Source organism: Oncorhynchus mykiss, chromosome 21 (assembly GCF_057628025.1).
Source record: "Oncorhynchus mykiss isolate SJ-2025 chromosome 21, ASM5762802v1, whole genome shotgun sequence".
In the NCBI taxonomy this organism is placed as follows: domain Eukaryota; kingdom Metazoa; phylum Chordata; class Actinopteri; order Salmoniformes; family Salmonidae; genus Oncorhynchus; species Oncorhynchus mykiss.
Window position 1 is genome coordinate 52,186,679 of NC_143042.1, and position 21,067 is coordinate 52,207,745.

The window sequence follows — 21,067 nt, forward strand, 5'->3', positions numbered from 1 at the left end:
ATACAGGGGGTACTGGTACCGTGTCAATGTGGAGGTTATATACAGAGGGTACTGGTACCGTGTCAATGTGGAGGTTATATACAGGGGGTACTGGTACCGTGTCAATGTGGAGGTTATAGACAGAGGGTACTGGTACCGTGTCAATGTGGAGGTTATATACAGGGGGTACTGGTACCGTGTCAATGTGCAGGGGTACAGGCTAGTCAAGTTATTTGTACATGTAGGTAGGGGTGAAGTGACTATGTATAGATGATAAACAGTGAGTAGCAGCAGTTTAAAAACAAAGGGGGGGGGGGGGGTCAAAGTAAAGGGGGGGGGGGGGGGGGGGCATGTCAATGTAAATAGTCCTGGTAGCCATTTGACTAATTGCTCAGCAGTCTTTTGGCTTGGGGGTAGAAGGTGTTGAGGAGCATTTTGGTCCTAGAGTTGGTGCTCCGGTACCGATTGCCTTGCGGTAGCAGAAAGAACAGTCTATGACTTGGGTGACTGGAGTCTTTGAACATTTTTTGGGCCTTCCTCTGACACCGCCTAGTATTTAGGTCCTGGATGGCAAGAAGTTTGGCCCTAGTGATGTACTGGGCCGTACGCACTACCCTCTGTAGAGCCTTACAGTCAGATTCCGAGCAGTTGCCATACCAGGCGGTGATGCAACCTGTCAGGATGCTCTCGATGGTGCAGCTGTAGAACATTTTGAGGATCTGGGGACCCATGACAAATCTTTTCAGTCTCCTGAGGGGGAAAAGGTGTAGTCATGCCCTTTTCACGACTGTCTTGGTGTGTTTGGACCATGATACTTCCTTGGTGATGTGGACACCAAGGAACTTGAAACTCTCAACCCACTCCACTACAGCCCCGTCGATGTTAATGGGGGCCTGTTCGGCCCGCCTTTTCCTGTAGTCCACGATCAGCTCCTTTCTCTTGCTCACATTGAGGGAGAGGTTGTTGTCCTGGCACCACAATGCCAGGTCTCTGACCTCCTCCCTATAGGCTGTCTCATCATTGTCGGTGATCAGGCCTACCACTGTTGTGTCGTCAGCAAACTTAATGGTGTTGGGAGTCATGTTTGGTCACGCAGTCGTGGGTGAACAGGTTGCAAAGATCTATGGGTAGGTTTGTGGCAGCCCTTTCACAGACTCTCCTTCACAACCAGACAAGCAACCAATCATGTCCTGCTCACCTTAGAGACTTTGAATCAACCTTGTGCTCAACAGCCACCACTAACATTGAGTGGCTGCTGCCAACACACTGACTCAACTTCAGCCACTTTAATAATGGGAATTGATGGGAATTGATGTAAAATATATCACTAGCCACTTTAAACAATGCTACTTAATATAATGTTTACATACCCTACATTTTTTTATCTCATATGTATACGTATATACTGTACTCTATATCATCTACTGCATCTTTATGTAATACATGTATCACTAGCCACTTTAAACTATGCCACTTTGTTTACATACTCATCTCATATGTATATACTGTACTCAATACCATCTACTGCATCTTGCCTATGCTGCTCTGTACCATCACTCATTCATATATCTTTATGTACATATTCTTTATCAAATCAAATGTTATTTGTCACATACACGTGGTTAGCAGATGTTAATGCGAGTGTAGCGAAATGCTTGTGCTTCTAGTTCCGACAATGCAGTAATAACCAACAAGTAATCTAGCTAACAATTCCACAACTACTACCTTATAGACACAAGTGTGAGGGGATAAAGAATATGTACATAAAGATATATGAATGAGTGATGGTACAGAGCGGCATAGGCAAGATACAGTAGATGGTATTTATCCCTTTACACTTGTGTGTATAAGGTAGTAGTTTTGGAATTGTTAGGTTAGATTACTCGTTGGTTATTACTGCATTGTCGGAACTAGAAGCACAAGCATTTCGCTACACTCGCATTAACATCTGCTAACCATGTATATGTGACAAATAAAATTTGATTTGATTTACACTTAGTTTCAGTGGGGGGGGGGGGGGGGGGGGGGGGGGAGAAATATTAGAGCTGGCTGATCTGTTGAGATACAGGTTGCTTTCCTGCAACTTGGTTATGCTACTGTGTGCTTGTGCCGAGAAAAACTTAAACACTCATTGAAAAGCGAGTTGGCTTCAGCTGTTCTAACACAACAGAGGCATTGCAGTGCCACTCGTAGTACAGGTTATACCAAGAGATGCATGTGTAACGGATGTGAAACGGCTAGCTAGTTAGCGGTGGTGCGCGCTAAATAGCGTTTCAATCGGTGACTTCACTTGCTCTGAGACCTTGAAGTAGTGGTTCCCCCTTTGGGCCGCGGCTTTTGTGGAGCGATGGGTAAACGATGCTTCGTGGGTGACTGTTGTTGATGTGTGCAGAGGGTCCCTGGTTCGCGCCCGGGTGTGGGCGAGGGGACGGTCTAAGGTTATACTGTTACACATGAACATGCAGGCTAAAGTGTTGGTCATATTGGATTCAGAATTAAATGTATTCACACCAAAACAGTCGTTTTGGGCATGAGTGTTTTACACAAAATAAAATACAAAATAAAGATGTTTAACCTCCATCAAATGGTATTATAGCAGCCATATTGGATTTTGGACGCCATCTTGGATTTCAGGCTAAATCCAGGGTGGCCCAACTGGTTTTCATTAGAGCCAATTTAAAACAGTCACAACATCAAAAGACGTGTAGCTATCCATTTTTTCTTCACATAGCACCATACAGCACTGAATGAGAGGACATTTTGACTTGGCAAGTGTTCTATTAATAGTCAGCTAACACAAAGTAAAGCTTACATTCATCATAACTATTCATAAGTTTATATTTCTTAGATGCATTAAGATATCCTAATGCTGTTCGTTTATGTATGTATGTTGGGTAGACAATTTAACTACTTGTATTCCACATTTTAGCGATATCAGAGCTCGCAATGGGTTACATGCGACTCATCGCCCTCAGCCAGATATTCTGCACTGTTTGAGTTTAGGGGGTGTGTCATCATATCTTTCAATTTAACCACTTTTGCAGTAAAATATGTTTACACAGCCACCCATTTCATAAATGGGAGACATTAGAGATGTGAAAAAAACATGGTTCTGTTTCGTTCTACCTCGGGTAGGGGTATTTAAAAAATAAAATAAATACCTTTTTGAGGATTGACCACTAGCCTATATGTGACTTGTATGTATCGAACCTATGTGCAAAGATCTAGTAATAGTCTATAATAGTCTACAAAATCATTGAAAAGTATTTGATGACCTCATATCAGTGCCCTCACCAGGACATTGGGGATATTCTGTAGAGTGCTTATTCACGGTCACATTTCGCACTGCCCTAGTTTTGAAGACTGTTTACCAGAAATACCATGTCTCTCTCAACCACCCAGCCAGCCGCGTGATTTTCGAGTTGGGTTGGGAGAACATTCGTCGTCACCGTGCTAGTCTTGCAGAGAGAGGCACGTTGCTTTGTGCATGGCAATCTTTCCAGCAGCTGCAAATAATTGTATAGTGGCGCACGTGCAAAAAGGAAAATAGAGGTTAACAAATTACAATGCCACTGTTTTTACGGTCCCCAGTTTACTACTCAGTAGACGAAGCTTTATCAGTAAATGATTTATTACAGGATTGCATTCAACAGGATTAATAACAGTTGTATTTTCTTTGTTGATTACGTTGTGTACACTGACAGTTTGGTCCCTAGAAGTACAGTGAGAGCACTGGGCAGCCATTGTAAATAATAATTTGTTCTTAAACCGACTTGGCTAGTTAATAATGGTTACATTTTTTAATTTTTTTTATCTACAAGTCTGTTTTGAGTTTCGGAGAGCATGCACGATGCAACGTGCGAGTTGAGCATAGCAGAGTCCCGTGTGGCAAGCGCCGCTCTCCTCGACCAATGGGAGCATTCCTGGGTGTAACTGGGCTGGGTATTTGCTAACGGGGAGCCAATGAGTTTGTTCAATAGAACAAACCGTGGGACCGATACAGGGCACGTGTACCTATGCGTGTAGACTGACATGGGCGAAGCGACTTGTGTGTGTGGTACAACAGAACTGAAACGAAGAAGGGGAGAGAAGTCCAGTATCTCTATGGTCCATACCTTTTGAATTCAGACATTACTTATTTACAAGGACTATTCGAGAACAGTATTGAAACAAGAGAAATTAAAGGTGAGAATATATATTTTTTTACAATAACAGTATTTGCGCTTTGGGAGTGGTGTGTGAATAGAACGTCAGCCAACTAACTATGTCGCATTTTTTCCGGTTTATTTACAGTTTTTGTAGATAATTGATACCTTTCCATATATATATATATATATATATATATATATATATATATATATATATATATGTGTGTGTTAGTCGCACAATGTGTATCTATTCCTCGTGTTATTATTTTTATATTATTTCTCTGTTTTTCTGTCTGCATTGATGAGAAGGGCCAGTGAACGCATTCAACTGTTAGTCAACACCAGCTGTTTAACAAGCATGTGACAAAGACATGTTGATTACTTAGTTGTATGGTAAAATAAATGTATCTAAAGATCACCTGGCAGCTAACATGACCACGCTGGCTCAAATACATCCACTGGGCAATGAAGGCTTTGCTGCTTTTGGCTCGTTTGACTGTGACTTCTACTGACGCAAAATAATAGGAATGTTCTAACTAGTTATGGTGATAGGATCTATTCGAATGTGATGTATAACTTTATTGTAACGTTAACCTTATCTTGTTACTGTATTACATTTTCCCTTGCAAGATAGTTTACTGTAGCTATTCGTGAACATGCCAGCCAATCAGTTTTGGGTAGAGAGACAAGGAATTACAAAGGGAGAGGTGGAATATCAGATGCAGAATAGGGGCTGTGCCCTGTTGATTTTATTTTTGGTAAATCGGTTAGGGACAAATTATTATTTACAATGACGGTCTACCAAAAGGCCTCCTGCGGGGGACGGTGCATGGGATTAAACATAGAAAAATACTATAATTGTGGCCATAAAGACACATCAGAACAGATTAGATTAAAAATAACACTCAGCACTTTGAAACAAACGTTCGTTAGCCTAACCCGAAATGTACTGGCCTGACTTGGCCAAAAGAAGACACCCCAAAACAAGACTAGACACGGCAGATCGCTAGAGGGAGAGGGGGGGGCGACAGGGAGAGAGCCAAGGACTCGTACACTGCTGTGACTCGGGAGTCAGCAATTTAAAAAAAAAATTAACTAGGTAAATTAGTTAAGATTCTTATTTTCAATGACAGCCTAAGGGGAACAGTGGGTTAACTGTCTTGTTCAGGGGCAGAACGACAGATTTGTACCTTGTCAGCTCGGGGGATTCGATCTAGCAACATCTCGGTTACTAGTCCAACACTCTAACCACTAGGCTACCTGATCTCTGTCTGAGAAAAAAACAAACATAATCTTTTAGAAACAGTGTCCTCGTTGCAAATGGCTACCACAGCGTGCAGTAAATGCCATGCACCTCTCCCGGTGTGACAGTGAATGTGTGGATGGAGCTGGGCTGAAGATTTCATTAGAGCTTTGGATGTGTTTTCTAGACAGGTCACTCACTATTGGTGGCCTCTTCTAAGAAACGGCATGTTATCCTAGAGGAATACGTTTGGTTTACCCCAGAGAGGTGTGTATCATTGGGCGTAAACAACAATGGTCCTTCCCGGTGTACCTGTTTTCTCACGTGATATTTTACACCAAACCAGTTGGTTCACATCCATTACTGCATTGCGCCCTGTGGTTGTTTCTTGCATGGCATCAACAAGTCACTGGTAGACAGTTAGCCACCTGGCTAACAAAGCATGCTGGGAGATTAATTTGAAAGTTTAGTAGGTAGGTTGCGTATCAGTGAAGTGACTGACTGGTGTAGAGGTTGAGGAAAACTTTCTAGATTGTAAAAATGTACATTTCTTGTACTTGTTGCGTTCACAGTTTCTCCAGGGTTATGGGGGCCATAACCAGCTCATTCAACTGTTTCACAACTGTAAGGCCACTATGCAATATCCTTTTACGGATCACGTCTTATCACAATAGTCGAGTAAGTCCACCAATTTTGCTGTCGGGTCACACTGCAAGAGACCGTTTCTAAGGTAACTATGACCGTTTCTAGGGTAACTGACCGTTTCTAAGGTAACTGGCTCTCAAGTAAAGCATTTGATGCATGATAATGGCTCAAGTGGGAAAAGTCGGTCAATCCATCTAATATGCAAATGTTTTGAAAATAAATAATATTTTGGAAATGGATTTGACAGTTTTCTCATGAGCTTGAACATTTTGGGACATTTACAGTTTCTATTGAGCACTGTTCTCTAATGGTCATTGGATGGCTTTAGTTTGCTTGGGCATATTTCATCGGTGCTGATGAGCCAATGTCTCGGTCAGCTTCGACTCCTCCTGTTGCTTGAAACGTATTGATTCAGTGATTTGAAATGTACAGTCATGTCTCAGGCTCATCTGTTTTGGTGGCTGTTTTTTAATCCATTATATTTAGTTGTAGTATTTGATGACTCGTGGTTGTGATGCAGAGTCTACCAAAGCAGCAACACTCAGGTATAGCTTTAATGATAATGCCAAAATATCTATGGCTCCTGTAATTACAGTGTGATGGCACACACAATTACTATCCCTGCTGAAATATATAGATTTGAAGTACTTGTCAGTACTGGGTCATTCAATGTCTACTAGGTTGCCCTACTAAATATGGCTCAGGCTGCGACTTTAAATGTATTTTGCCTGCTAAGAAATGGTCGGCTCAGCCCTGACTTAGTAGCCTATGCGTTGTATGTGACGTCTTCTCCTGGGGTTGCATCTGTTCCATTGACGAGGTTCGTCTCCTAACGTTAGTGAGGGAGGGGTAGGTAACCTGTTGTCACACTGTGACAATTTTGATGTAATATCAGGACTTTTCCATGTGGGAGCTCCATTTTTATTTTTTATTTTAGGCCCTGTCGAAAATAAACAAACAAAACTCACTCATTTTTAAGGCATAATTCATGTTTTTTTTCCTCAATAAATATGTTTATCATTACTGTGGGAAAGACATTTTTAAAACAGTCTTTAAAAAAAATAAAAAATGGACTCTTAGCAGGACATTTGGTTTTTCATCAAGAGTGGCGCGGTGACTGTGAGAAACATGCACAGTATTAAGTTATCTGTCATTGGCTGGGCGCTCTGTCCAATGAGCAGCCTGCGAGGCTCGGGTAAAGCACAGCCGAGTACACGTGCATCATGTGTTTTAAACGGAGCAGCAGAAGAGAGCGCTGACGTGCCACTAATAACTCACTACACTCTCTGGGAGTTATAGGCAAGGAACATAATTTACATGCGCTCATAGAGACACCAACGGACCCGCCCGCCTCAACCCACAACCGTGAATATTTGTTATTATTTATTGCTCACGTGATCATGCCAAACTTAATCGTTTTGAGCCACATGCCATCTTCTATGCTACATCTTAGCAACATTAGTAGAAGATAGCTGTACACACATTTCTGTGCCTCATCGACGTCTCTGTAATCCATCTGCACATTGCGGTAGGAATTACATTTATTTGCAATCTCTAGATGTTTTATAGTTAGTGATGCTCTGCAATGCATGCATTTCTCAATATTGGACAATGTTTCCTATCTTTCAGATTCTGTACAAGAATCTAGGCTGTTTTACTGCTGTTAATGTAAAAAAAATAGCTATATTTAAAAAAAACGAGTGGTAAAATTAACCAACAAAAATATTGATTTTAGAATCAGAAGAATATTTGGGTAACTAAAACCAAACATGGGCGGCTGGTGGGCACATAGACTTCAGTTCCTAATGGTTTATTACATAACCGGAATAGACCACGGTTGTAAGTGCTTTTGTCAGGCTACAACTATAAAACTGGGTCTGTAGGGAAGGGGCCAGTTATTTGAACACAAAGCATGTGTGTTGAACTGTGTAGTTGCCTTCATCTGTAAGCAGGAACTTGCCACTTATTTTGAGAAATTGTATTTGTGGACACAATACTGCAATGTTGTTGTATTAGAGTGGCACAATGCCAACGTTTTCCCAGTTCCCCACTCTGACGCACTCCTTCTCGGATTTCCTGTCATTATTACACAGCTTTGAACAGGCAATATATTTTCTGCCAATATTTCTTCATTCAGAGAAAATGTTTTTTTTTTAAGCTTGGATAGACCACACCCTAACTCCATAGTTAATATCATCCTAATATGACTGAGTTATTATGACCCTGTTGGGGTTAGGGTAGGTGAGTGGGGTATTGGGACTGCACGACTGGCTGTGGCTGCTTCAGACATGAGGGGTTGGGCCTGCCCACTGTAGCCTGAGAACCGTTAGCCAGCCTGGGAAGTATGCATGGCTCTATCCATCTCCCATTTGAGGCTCAGGATGTGTTGTGTCATACTTCAGTTCTGTCTGCCACCCAGACCAACAGCTTTTTACATTTTAACTAGGCAAGTCAGTTAAGAACAAATGATCATTTACAGCCTAGGAACAGTGGGTTAACTGCCTTGTTCAGGGGCAGAATTACTTTTTTTTTTTACCCTGTCAGTGCAGAGATTTGATCTAGCAACCTTTCGGTTACTGGCCCAACGCTCTAACCACTTGGCTACCTGCCGCCCAACGCTCTAACCACTTGGCTACCTGCCGCCCCTACACTCTAACCACTAGGCTACCTGCCGCCCCTACGCTCTAACCACTAGGCTACCTGCCGCCCCTACGCTCTAACCACTAGGCTACCTGCCGCCCCTACGCTCTAACCACTAGGCTACCTGCCGCCCCTACGCTCTAACCACTAGGCTACCTGCCGCCCCTACGCTCTAACCACTAGGCTACCTGCCGCCCCTACGCTCTAACCACTAGGCTACCTGCCGCCCCTATGCTCTAACCACTAGGCTACCTGCCGCCCCTACGCTCTAACCACTAGGCTACCTGCCGCCCCTACGCTCTAACCACTAGGCTACCTGCCGCCCCTACGCTCTAACCACTAGGCTACCTGCCGCCCCTACGCTCTAACCACTAGGCTACCTGCCGCCCCTACGCTCTAACCACTAGGCTACCTGCCGCCCCTACACTCTAACCACTAGGCTACCTGCCGCCCCTACACTCTAACCACTAGGCTACCTGCCGCCCCTACACTCTAACCACTAGGCTACCTGCCGCCCCTACACTCTAACCACTAGGCTACCTGCCGCCCCTACTCTCTAACCACTAGGCTACCTGCCGCCCCTACACTCTAACCACTAGGCTACCTGCCGCCCCTACACTCTAACCACTAGGCTACTTGCCGCCCCTACACTCTAACCACTGGGCTACCTGCCGCCCCTACACTCTAACCACTGGGCTACCTGCCGCCCCTACACTCTAACCACTAGGCTACCTGCCGCCCCTACACTCTAACCACTAGGCTACCTGCCGCCCCTACACTCTAACCACTAGGCTACCTGCCGCCCCTACACTCTAACCACTAGGCTACCTGCCGCCCCTACACTCTAACCACTAGGCTACCTGCCGCCCCTACTCTCTAACCACTGGGCTACCTGCCGCCCCTACACTCTAACCACTGGGCTACCTGCCGCCCCTACACTCTAACCACTAGGCTACCTGCCGCCCCTACACTCTAACCACTAGGCTACCTGCCGCCCCTACACTCTAACCACTAGGCTACCTACCGCCCCTACACTCTAACCACTAGGCTACCTGCCGCCCCTACACTCTAACCACTAGGCTACCTGCCGCCCCTACACTCTAACCACTAGGCTACCTGCCTTCCCATATGGTGACCCAGGGTTTGGTCCAACATGACTATTGTTGACACCATCAAGTTGGTATGAGTTGATTCATTCAATCTCCTTCCATTCACTTGTATCAGATTATGTGTTTTACCATGTTCCGGTAATCCAAGGTGATGTTCTTTTCTTGTTGTTGTTGTTGTTGTTTTTCAAGTTTTTAATCACGTCCGGCCTTGTCACTCAACACACGCATTTACTCATTTAGGCTTATCCTTCCCGAGTCATCAGCTTCTTTCTGAGCCCCTTCACTCAGACTCCGAGACCTAAGACGGCTCTCCGGTGACCGTGCTCTACTTGGTTTAAACCTGGCTGCTGTCGACACTACCTGCGTCACACCAATTATAGGCCACCTGATGTTGGCCCGAAAGAGAAAGTGAGAGAGAGAGAGAAGGAAAGGGCAAATGTGTATCAGCATTGGGCTTCTAGTTCTGAGGATTTCTGGGATTTAAGGGAGAGGTTTCTGGAGAATAACTAGAGAAGGAACATTCCCTGCGTAGGGGACCGGCCTGCCAATGCTCCCGGTGAAGGACCATTCAGGAATAACCGCCGATCTTTATGGCACCGACCCTGGGAGAGTGATGATCTTAGTTGAACAGACTAAGACTTTAACCTGTCCTGCAAGAGAATTAGGTTACCAATGACGATAGCTGAAATTACAAGTTGGCTGGCAGCAATTGAGATCTGTTCCCGGGGTGCAGATGGACTGCAGAGGGAGGCCTGGTTTGGCACCAGTTGTCTGGTAAATGGACCGACAGTTGGGTGCTGGTCACATGTGTGCACACAGCCACACACAATCACATACAGCCACACACAATCACACACAGAGGTACAAGTCAGCTGTCTGCAGTGGTGTCCTCTCATAGGTTTATTTGATATTCCCTTTGGCTTTCAACTGAAAAGGTGGCCTCCATTTGAGGTCTTGAAGCCTCTTCAGAGCTCCCTGGTACACCAAATGAGCTTGGGTATATTGTTTTTTATAGACACTATCAAAGATTTATGGAGTTGCCACTGTAAGTATTGACTAGGAGACCCCCTCACTATTTTTATTATAATCTCTCTCTCTCTGTAGGCCAAACCTCCCACAAAGCCCACTGTACTGCAGTTTGGACAAGGCAAGATAATATTGTACTGGAACAAAGCAGTCTAAGGTTGACAGAATGCATAGACCAGCTTCAATACATCAGACTAATCCTATCTTGAGAGAAAAGAAGACCACACCAAGAAGTCTAACCTGTTGTTTCTTTTCTCCTTCTCCTCACCAGGTGGCCTGTAGCACAGAGAGTAACACCACCAACACGACACAGAGCAGTGGAGACGCCAAGGGAGAAGTAGCGACCTGTTATTTTCTCTGCTTCCCGGTCTTTTCTTGAGCGAAAGCAGCAGCATCTCTCGATCAGTCCATCTGTGAGAGTCACGTTGGTCTGCTTTGTTAGCGGAATATTATCTCTCCCTTCTGCGGGTGGAAAACCGCGGGTGGATCCCTCGCCCTTTAGCAATTGACCGTAGGGTTTCAGCGCAAACTAATATTACTTTTTTTTTTCTTCAACATTTTCAGGAGAAACAATGTTTTCTCTCCTTAGTGTTTTATCAACCAATCAACCAATCACGATACACAACTGCAGTCACGCTAGTCCCACCTAATCAACTGGAAAAGAGCATTTTTCTAGAATTATCTTACATTACACTTGGTGAGAGAGCTTTGTCTCAACCAAGCCTAACCAGCCTCATCCTAACCTATTATGAGTTACGACGACTCAAACTCCGCCCCTGGCGATGACACTTGGGGGCGAGTGGGAAGCACCAATGAAGAAGAGGAGGAGGCGGGAACAGGATTGAGCTCCCCCGGCAGCAACAACAACCATGGCAGCCAATCGGGAACTTCGGACTTGGCCAATCGGGTGCGAGGATCCTCTCCAAGTGGGTCCGGCTCCGGTGGCTCGTCTGGGGGGGACCAGAGGGGTCCCAGCTCAGATGACGGGGAGAGGGAGTCGAGTGAGGGAGGAGGCGGGTCCAGGGGACATCAGTCCAGAAGTTCCCACTGTTCCTCCAGCCAGAAGGACTCGGGCATGATGCTGGAGAACACCGAGAGCAACAAGAGCTCTCAGTCCCAGAGCCCGTCTCCCCCCAGCAGTTCTCTGGCCTACAGCCTGCTGTCAGCCAGCTCAGAGCAGGACCCTCTTTCCACCTCCGGCTGCAGCAGCAACGAGCAGCACCAGACGGCCCGCGTCCAGACCCAGAAGGAGATGCTGAAAGCCCTGAAGGAGCTCAAGGTTCGCCTGCCGGCCGAGTGCAAGGGCAAAGGTCGCTCCAGCACCCTGGACGCCCTCCAGTACGCCCTGAACTGTGTGAAGCAGGTGCGAGCCAACCAGGAGTACTACCACCAGTGGAGTGTGGAGGAGTGTCACGGCTGCAGCCTGGATCTGTCTGCACATACCACTGAGGAGCTGGACAACATCGCCTCAGAGTACACCCTCAAAAATACAGTACGTCGACATCCTCCAAACAATGACTAAGCATTTCACACACGTATTTCACTTTGTTTTTGAAAGTTACATTTTGTAATGCAGTCGACTCACACTCTTCCTCTTCCTTCTCTTCTCCTCCTCCCTGCAGGACACCTTTTCCATGGCGGTGTCCTTCCTGACAGGCAAAGTGGTGTACATCTCCCCCCAGGGCTCGTCCCTGCTGCGCTGCAAGCCAGAGAGGCTCCAAGGGGCCATCTTCTCCGAACTGCTGGCTCCCCAAGACGTCAGCACCTTCTACAGCAGCACTGCCCCCTGCCGCCTGCCCGCCTGGGCCACCTGCATGGGCTCTGTGTCCCCACGGACAGACTGCCACCAGGGGAAGTCCATGTTCTGTCGCATCAGTGCCGACCGGGCGCAGGGAGGCGAGATCAAATACTACCCCTTCCGCATGACCCCCTATCAGCTAACCCTGAGGGACTTAGACACGTCAGACCCCCAGCCCTGCTGCCTGCTCATCTCTGAGCGGGTACAGTCCGGATACGAAGCTCCCAGGATCCCTGCTGACAAGCGGATCTTTTCCACCAGTCACACTCCCAGCTGTCTCTTCCAGGAAGTAGATGAAAGGGCTGTGCCGTTGTTGGGCTACCTTCCCCAGGACCTGGTGGGAAGCCCTGTACTCCTCTACCTCCACCCAGAGGACAGACCGATCATGGTGGCCATACATAGGAAGAGTAAGTACACCTTTTATTGTCTGTCTTCCTCCACATCTTTCAATCTTATTTTACTATTTTAGTCTCATTCTGTCTGAATTCTCTCTCTCTCTCACTCTCTCTCTCTCTCTCTCACACTCTCTCTCTCTCTCACTCTCTCTTTCTCACTCACTCACTCTCTCTCTCTCTCTCTCTCTCTCTCTCTCTCTCTCTAGCTTAGTGTTCTTCCATTCTAACCTCTTTTCCTTCCATCTTCCAGTCCTCCAGTCTGCAGGCCAGCCCTTTGACAGTTCTCCCATGAGGATGTGTGCCCGCAGTGGGGAGTACGTGACCATCGACACTAGCTGGTCCTCCTTCATCAACCCCTGGAGCAGAAAGGTGGCCTTCATCGTGGGCCGCCACAAAGTCCGAACCAGCCCCTTGAACGAGGACGTGTTCACCCCTCTGCGGGGCTGTGAGGGCCGCCCCGTGGCCCCAGAGATTGTGCGGCTGAGCGAGCAGATCCACCGTCTCCTGGTGCAGCCGGTCCACAGTGGAGGGTCGCAGGGCTACAGCAGCCTGACCTCAAATGGTTCCTGCTCCCACGAGCAGCGGTACCGACGCACGGCCTCCTCCGCCTCCGACAGCAAGTCCACCAACGCCATGGAGGCCATGGAGGCAGCCGTGGTCGCGCTGCACAAACCGGTGAGTGGAATGAAGACACTCCAAAAGCCCATACACACGCACACAGAGGTCTTCATATTTTATCATCTTAGTCATTTAGCAGACTCTTCTTCGGAGTGACTCACAGACTTAATTATAGTTGAGTGCCTTGCTCAAGGGCACATCGAAAGATTTTTCACCTAGTTGGCTCGGGGATTCAAACCAGCAACCTTTTGGTTACTGGCCCAATGCTCTTAACCGATAGGCTACCGACCACCCCATATATTCACACACTGACTTTTGAGCGTCGTTGTCCTGTTGTTCACTCAGATGACGTTCCAGCAGATCTGTAAGGACGTGTACATGGTCAAGACCAGCGGGCAGCAGGTCTTTATCAACTCTCACAACCGAGCCCTGTCCCGGCGACACGCTGTCACAGCGCTCCGAGCCACTGGAGAAGTGGAGCCCATCAGGAGTCTGATCCCGGCGGTGGTGTGTCCATCCAAAACCCCGGTGTTCAACACCCAGCAGCTGATGAAGGAGGAGCCCCCCAGTGCCTACAGCTACCAACAGATTAACTGTCTGGACAGCATCATTAGGTATGTACTGGTGGTTTATTTATGGTTTGAATCCTAAATTGAAATCAAGTGTACTTCATAAAGTGAACCAAGTGGACTTATGTTGTCACTTCCTCTTCCCCTCCCAGGTTCTTGGACGGCTGTAACGTTAAGAGGAAGTTTGGCTCGTCCTCTACCACGTCCACATCGGACGGAGAGAAACAACAACAGGAAACCGCTGGGAATGAAAAAGGTACATTCACCCTTCAGATAGATGCTGTTCACCAGGTTACCCTACAGGTATATTAGATAGATGCTGTTCACCAGGTTACCCTACAGGTATATTAGATAGATGCTGTACACCAGGTTACCCTTCAGGTATATTAGATAGATGCTGTTCACCAGGTTACCCTACAGGTATATTAGATAGATGCTGTACACCAGGTTACCCTACAGGTATATTAGATAGATGCTGTTCACCAGGTTACCCTTCAGATAGATGCTGTTCACCAGGTTACCCTTCAGATAGATGCTGTTCACCAGGTTACCCTACAGGTATATTAGATAGATGCTGTATACCAGGTTACCCTACAGGTATATTAGATAGATGCTGTTCACCAGGTTACCCTACAGGTATATTAGATAGATGCTGTACACCAGGTTACCCTACAGGTATATTAGATGCTGTTCACCAGGTTACCCTACAGGTATATTAGATAGATGCTGTTCACCAGGTTACCCTACAGGTATATTAGATAGATGCTGTTCACCAGGTTACCCTACAGGTATATTAGATAGATGCTGTACACCAGGTTACCCTACAGGTATATTAGATAGATGCTGTTCACCAGGTTACCCTTCAGATAGATGCTGTTCACCAGGTTACCCTTCAGATAGATGCTGTTCACCAGGTTACCCTACAGGTATATTAGATAGATGCTGTATACCAGGTTACCCTACAGGTATATTAGATAGATGCTGTTCACCAGGTTACCCTACAGGTATATTAGATAGATGCTGTTCACCAGGTTACCCTACAGGTATATTAGATAGATGCTGTTCACCAGGTTACCCTACAGGTATATTAGATAGATGCTGTACACCAGGTTACCCTTCAGATAGATGCTGTTCACCAGGTTACCCTTCAGATAGATGCTGTTCACCAGGTTACCCTACAGGTATATTAGATAGATGCTGTTCACCAGGTTACCCTACAGGTATATTAGATAGATGCTGTTCACCAGGTTACCCTACAGGTATATTAGATAGATGCTGTACACCAGGTTACCCTTCAGATAGATGCTGTTCACCAGGTTACCCTTCAGATAGATGCTGTTCACCAGGTTACCCTACAGGTATATTAGATAGATGCTGTACACCAGGTTACCCTACAGGTATATTAGATAGATGCTGTTCACCAGGTTACCCTTCAGATAGATGCTGTTCACCAGGTTACCCTACAGGTATATTAGATGCTGTATACCAGGTTACCCTACAGGTATATTAGATAGATGCTGTTCACCAGGTTACCCTACAGGTAGGTATATTAGACTTGGGCTAGACCTCTGGTCACTGCAGTCCACAGGAGGAACTGACACACGAGTGTGAAAGAGAGAGTGAACAAGTGAGAGCGAGGGGACTCTTAATGATAACTTTGTCTATTCTATAAAGGCCTGCTTGTTGTGACACGCTGAACTGGGGAGGGGGCGGGGTTTTACCACGAGCGCAATCCGTACGATTGACTCACCTAGGCCTGTCCGTTCGTCTGTGTGTGTGTTGGGTGCTTGTTGCTGCATGTGTGTGTGTGTGTGTGTGGTGCTACAGGTGGTCCAGCTACCTCAGTCACCCTGGTTGGGGACTCAGCGGGGGTACCCCCCCTGGCCATGCACAGCCACAAGGCGAAGAGTGTAGCCTCAGTCACCTCTCAGTGCAGCTTCAGCAGTACCATCGTCCACGTGGGAGACAAGAAGCCCCCCGAGTCAGGTGGGAAAGACACCATGGCCGCCACGCTTGTCTCCTGGCCTGGACTGTAGTAGTGGGTCTGTCTACTATACCACTCCTATTACACTAGTGGTCTGTCACGGGAGTCTCTCTCTGCCACCAGTGTCTGTCCGTGGAATCTCTCACAGTTACTTGATAGTAACTCGTAGTTGCTTGTCGTCGCTCTCTCTTGTCTTTTGTTGTTATTTTGTTTCCATCTATCTCTCCCCCATCTAGTTTTTTTATAGTTTGTTTCTTTCTTTCTCCGTGACCTTTTTGTTTCTCTCTCTCTCTCTCTCTCTCTCTCAAGCCGCCGAGTCCAGCCTTTCCTCTTGTCAAGTGTTTTTCTGAAACCGTCTATAATGTCTCCTCCTTCTCTTTTCTCCTCTCTTTCTCCTACACAGACGTTGTCATGGAAAATGCTCCTCCCACTCCTATGCCAGCCACTCCCACCACGACCAGGTCTCCACCGACCGCCATCATTAACCCTCCACCGCTCAAAACAACCTCTCCACCCAGCCGGAGAGGAGGTGGCCTGACCAAGGAGGTGCTCTCTGCTCACACACAGCAGGAGGAGCAAGCCTTCCTCTGTCGCTTCAGTGACCTGAGCCAGCTGAGGGTGATTGCTCCATCCTCGGCCCTGCGTTGCCCGCTCCCCAACACCAACCCCCGCCGCAGAAGTAAAAATACATTTCTCAACAACACTTTTCATCAACTAGATTTTTATTTTTTTACTCGGGCCAACAGCACTGAAACTTTAACTTATGTCTCTCTCTCTCTGTCTCTCTCTCTCTGTCTCTCTCTGTCTCGCTCTCTCTCTCTGTCTCAGGAGCGTGTTCCCCTGACTACCCTGCAGCTGGAGGCAGCAGTGGTCGCCGTGGAGCCAAGAGGCTGAAGCAGCAGGAGTCCTCAGAACAGAGGTGCCCTCTGGCTTTAGGCCTGACCGGACCCCTCCGGAGCCCCAACGTCGTCCCCATGAATTCCCCTCCCAGCTCCACCTACACCCTCCCAATGATGCCCCTGGGGCCTCCCACCACATCCTCCTGGCCCGTCTCCGTAGGATCCCAGGCCAGCCTGCCCTCTGTGCCCTACCCCTCGGGTACGCTCCCCCTGTACCCCATCTATCCTCCTCTCTCCCAGCCCATACAGAACCAGATGGTGCCTCCTATGATGGCCCTGGTGCTGCCCAACTACATGTTCCCACAACTTCACCCCAACCTGCCCCAGATGACCACAGCCATGAACACAATGGGAAGCCCCATGCCCCAGCCGGGAGCCGCCATGGTTACCCCCGGCCCACAGCAATTCTTCAACCCCAGCGCTGGTTTCCCCTTCCCCGGTACCAACGTCATGCCATGCCCCATGCCTACGATGCCCTCGCTCATGCAAACTGCCATGCCTATCCAGACCCAACGGCCAGCCTCTGGGTCCAGCACCCCTCAGTCATGTAGTCAAGTACCAGTCGACCAGGAGGGTGCAGAGTCGCCCCTCTTCCACTCTCGCTGCTCCTCCCCGCTCAACCTGCTGCAGCTTGTGGAGGAGTCGCCTAGAAACCGGCTGGAGATCGCCACGGCGCTGGCTGCTTCCGCGCAACAGGCCACGATCCCCTCACAAGGGACTCAGGGGAGATCGCCAGATGACTCCAAGGAGAACGTGAGTTGAAAAGATGTCATCTCTGAATGTACATCGAATTCATTATAGTTTGAACTTAATACTTCTAGCTAAGGTATTATAACTCATATCTCTCTCCTCTCTCTCTTTAGGCCAATGATTCCAACCAGGATGGTGAATCTACCCCCAGTGACCTACTGGACCTGCTCCTGCAAGAGGACTCCCGCTCAGGCTCCGCGTCCTCTGGGTCGGGTTCTGACTCCTTGGGCACTGTGTCCAACGGCTGCAGCTCCTCAGGCAGTGGAACTAGTGAGTAACCCCTCAATACTGCCTGACCTGGCAAATGGAACAGAACATGGTGACATTCACATGGCATTTTATTATTGCCGACATCGCTAGGTAAATGTCACCTAGAATGTTTTGAAATGTCAAATCTTCTAGCTGTCACTCAAACATAAAGTGGAATACCCCAATCACTAGGAAATACTGTTCACACTAAAAACTCCAGCTGGTTCAGGTCTGACCTATAACAACTTATTCTATTGTCTTCTCCCAGGTCGCAGTCGGAGTAGCCGCACCAGCAAGTACTTTGGCAGCATCGACTCGTCAGAGAACAACCACTCCCGCAAACAGCCAGCAGGTGGCAGCAGAGCAGGAGGAGACGGGGAGGAGCAGTTGATTAAGTGTGTCCTGCAGGATCCCATCTGGCTCCTCATGGCCAACACCGACCACAAGGTGATGATGACGTACCAGCTGCCGACCAAGGACAGGGAGACGGTGCTGCGGCAGGACCGCGAGGCCCTGCGGGCCATGCACAAACACCAGCCCCGTTTCACCGAGGACCAGAAGAGAGAACTGAGCCAGGTCCACCCCTGGATACGTACCGGGCGTCTGCCCCGCGCCATCAACGTCTCGGTAAGCGCCCTCCCCTCTCGTACAAACAGAACTGTATTTGTTTTGTTTTATGTGAACTAAGACCTACAGCCATATCACCTGTTTCATCCACAAGTGATCATACAGGAAGTGTTTTGGCTGTCAGCTAACCTTCCTCTACACCTCCCTCTCAGGCATGTATGGGGTGCAAGTCTTCCCCCTTACCAGAGAGCACCGTGGACCAGGGAGGAGACGCTCGCAGAGAAGAGGAGGAGCACGCGGCGCACTCTGAAACACAAGGCAACGACCAGGAAATGACAACAGAGGAGCAGGAAGTGACCTGGCCAACGGGGGAGAAGAAAGCAAGGGCTGGTGAAACCTACATGACCCACTGAAAGGTTGAGGAGGGATCAAGAACACTTAAGTTATTGTGGATGTTTCTTCCAGTTGACAGACTCCATGCTTAAGAGATGCAAAATTCCAGGCCCAAAATGTCCAACGCTAATCCGAGAGACTCGAGACATTTTGTTCTCAGGCGGTTGTGGGTAATCGAAGTGCATTCTTTTTATATTAGCTGGGACTGCTGCCATGTCAGTGTCCCTATTGGCTGGCGGTCAAATCAATTGGGACTCTGGGTCCAATCAGTCGGTCCGCTTTGTGTGTTCCATCGCCAGTATGACAGTGGTTGTGAGAGAGACCGTCGTCATGACAGAAAGCCTTGAAAGCACGGGGGACACAGCACACGGTTAAAATCGGTGTACCATTGGATTGTACACACCAATATATATTTTTCTGTGTGTATTTATTGAACATGTTCATTTAATAAGAAACGCCAAAGGTAAAGGTGTGAATGTGTTACAAAATGGTCACTTTATTTCACACCCGTTTTGGGATAGAATGGTTTCTCCTGTACAGTTCTAGTTCCTGTTGGGAGGATTCATTTCACAGGGAGAGAGGGGGGGACCCCTTGGTTATTTTTTTCTGTTGGGAGGTTTTCTCAGATAACCAGGGATTGTTGTAAATTATTTTGTTTTCTGCATATTTTTTTTTTTCACTTAAAACAAATGCTTGTTATATAAGTCAGTTATTAAGACAACATTTACACAGGCAGGTTTACTTAATTTTTTTAAGCAGTATGTATATTTTATATCACTGTAAATTTTGTTTCCGAGAAGAAATTGAAATGGTCTGTGTTTGGTCAAAAACAAAACATTTAGAAAATCAAAGTACCCTCTGATCTCAGGGGAGTAGACGTGGGTGTAACACAATCGAATGAGGTGTCATTCTGGACAACGGCGTGACAGTTGAACACATGTGACCTCTGTCCCCATTCCTGATTTGCCGGGCATTATGGTCACCCTGCAGTGAAACGGTCCATGAAACTTTGCTGCAGACATCTTATCCTATGAAAACAGTCCAGGATACTGAACAAGGTAAAAAAAAACTTCCAGCTTCCATAGCAACAAAGAGAACAGACGTTTGATTGGAGGCATCCATCACAAGGATTCCGGAATACTGAAAACCAGATTGGCAAATGCTCTGATTGGTTGGTTTGAAAGGAGTTTGAACAACACAGCAGAACATTGGTCAGCTCCTAAGAGGTTTTTAGAGAATATCGTTTTATGACTGTCTCGCCTCTCTTTGGCACTGTACTAGTGATTGTGATATTCAGCTTACTTTCCTAATTATTATTTTGTATTAAAAAAAAAGTAAATAAATAAATGAAATGATATCCAATGTTTCACGACTTGTCTTCTTCTGTACTGCACCTGACTGAGGGAATGTAACCTGTTAACCCATACTGTATGTACAGTTCCTTTAGACAAGGTATTATAAACCCAGTTTCAACATCTCAGACAGCAACAAGCTAGTACAATATATATTATATGTATTTGTATAATTTTTTTACAGTTTGTTTTGCTCATTGTTATGGAGGTTGTCTGAGGATCATATGCTCAAGGCCAGGGGCGGCCATTTCCTGAGAGGACCACATGCTCAAGGCCAGGGGCGGCCATTTCCTGAGAGGACCACATGCTCAAGGCCAGGGGCAGCCATTTCCTGAGAGGACCACATGCTCAAGGCCAGGGGCGGCCATTTCCTGAGAGGACCACATGCTCAAGGCCAGGGGCAGCCATTTCCTGAGAGGACCACATGCTCAAGGCCAGGGGCAGCCATTTCCTGAGAGGACCACATGCTCAAGGCCAGGGGCGGCCATTTCCTGAGAGGACCACATGCTCAAGGCCAGGGGAAGACATTTCCTGAGAGAACCACAGGAGGCTGCTGAGGGGAGAAAGATTCATAATGATGACCAGGAAGGGCCCAAATGGAATGATACCGTTCCACCTATTCCGCTCCTGTCATTAACGCGAGCCCGCTCTCCCCAATTAAGTGGCCACCAGCTTCCTGTGGTGTGCAGCCCTGCTACTGGTA

The 21,067-nt window shown here is 47.3% G+C and overlaps 1 protein-coding gene across 6 annotated transcripts; it reads left to right on the forward strand.

Moving 5' to 3' along the window:
- The first annotated feature begins 3,437 nt into the window (after positions 1-3,437).
- On the forward strand, positions 3,438-20,374 carry per1b (period circadian clock 1b). 6 transcript variants are annotated; one of them, XM_021578295.3, is made up of 12 exons: positions 3,955-4,164; positions 11,062-12,282; positions 12,413-12,995; positions 13,234-13,658; positions 13,947-14,215; positions 14,323-14,426; positions 15,998-16,156; positions 16,558-16,833; positions 16,983-17,806; positions 17,917-18,073; positions 18,321-18,679; positions 18,832-20,374. In XM_021578295.3, exons 2-12 carry the CDS (start codon positions 11,539-11,541, stop codon positions 19,030-19,032), a joined length of 4,101 nt encoding a protein of 1,366 aa, XP_021433970.3. In that variant the 5' UTR covers positions 3,955-4,164; positions 11,062-11,538; the 3' UTR covers positions 19,033-20,374. The 6 variants fall into 6 exon arrangements, with proteins under 6 accessions (XP_021433973.3, XP_021433970.3, XP_021433972.3 ...); XM_021578297.3 differs by having other exon boundaries at positions 13,962-14,215; XM_021578296.3 differs by lacking the exon at positions 3,955-4,164 and adding an exon at positions 7,209-7,543.
- The last annotated feature ends 693 nt before the right edge of the window (positions 20,375-21,067 follow it).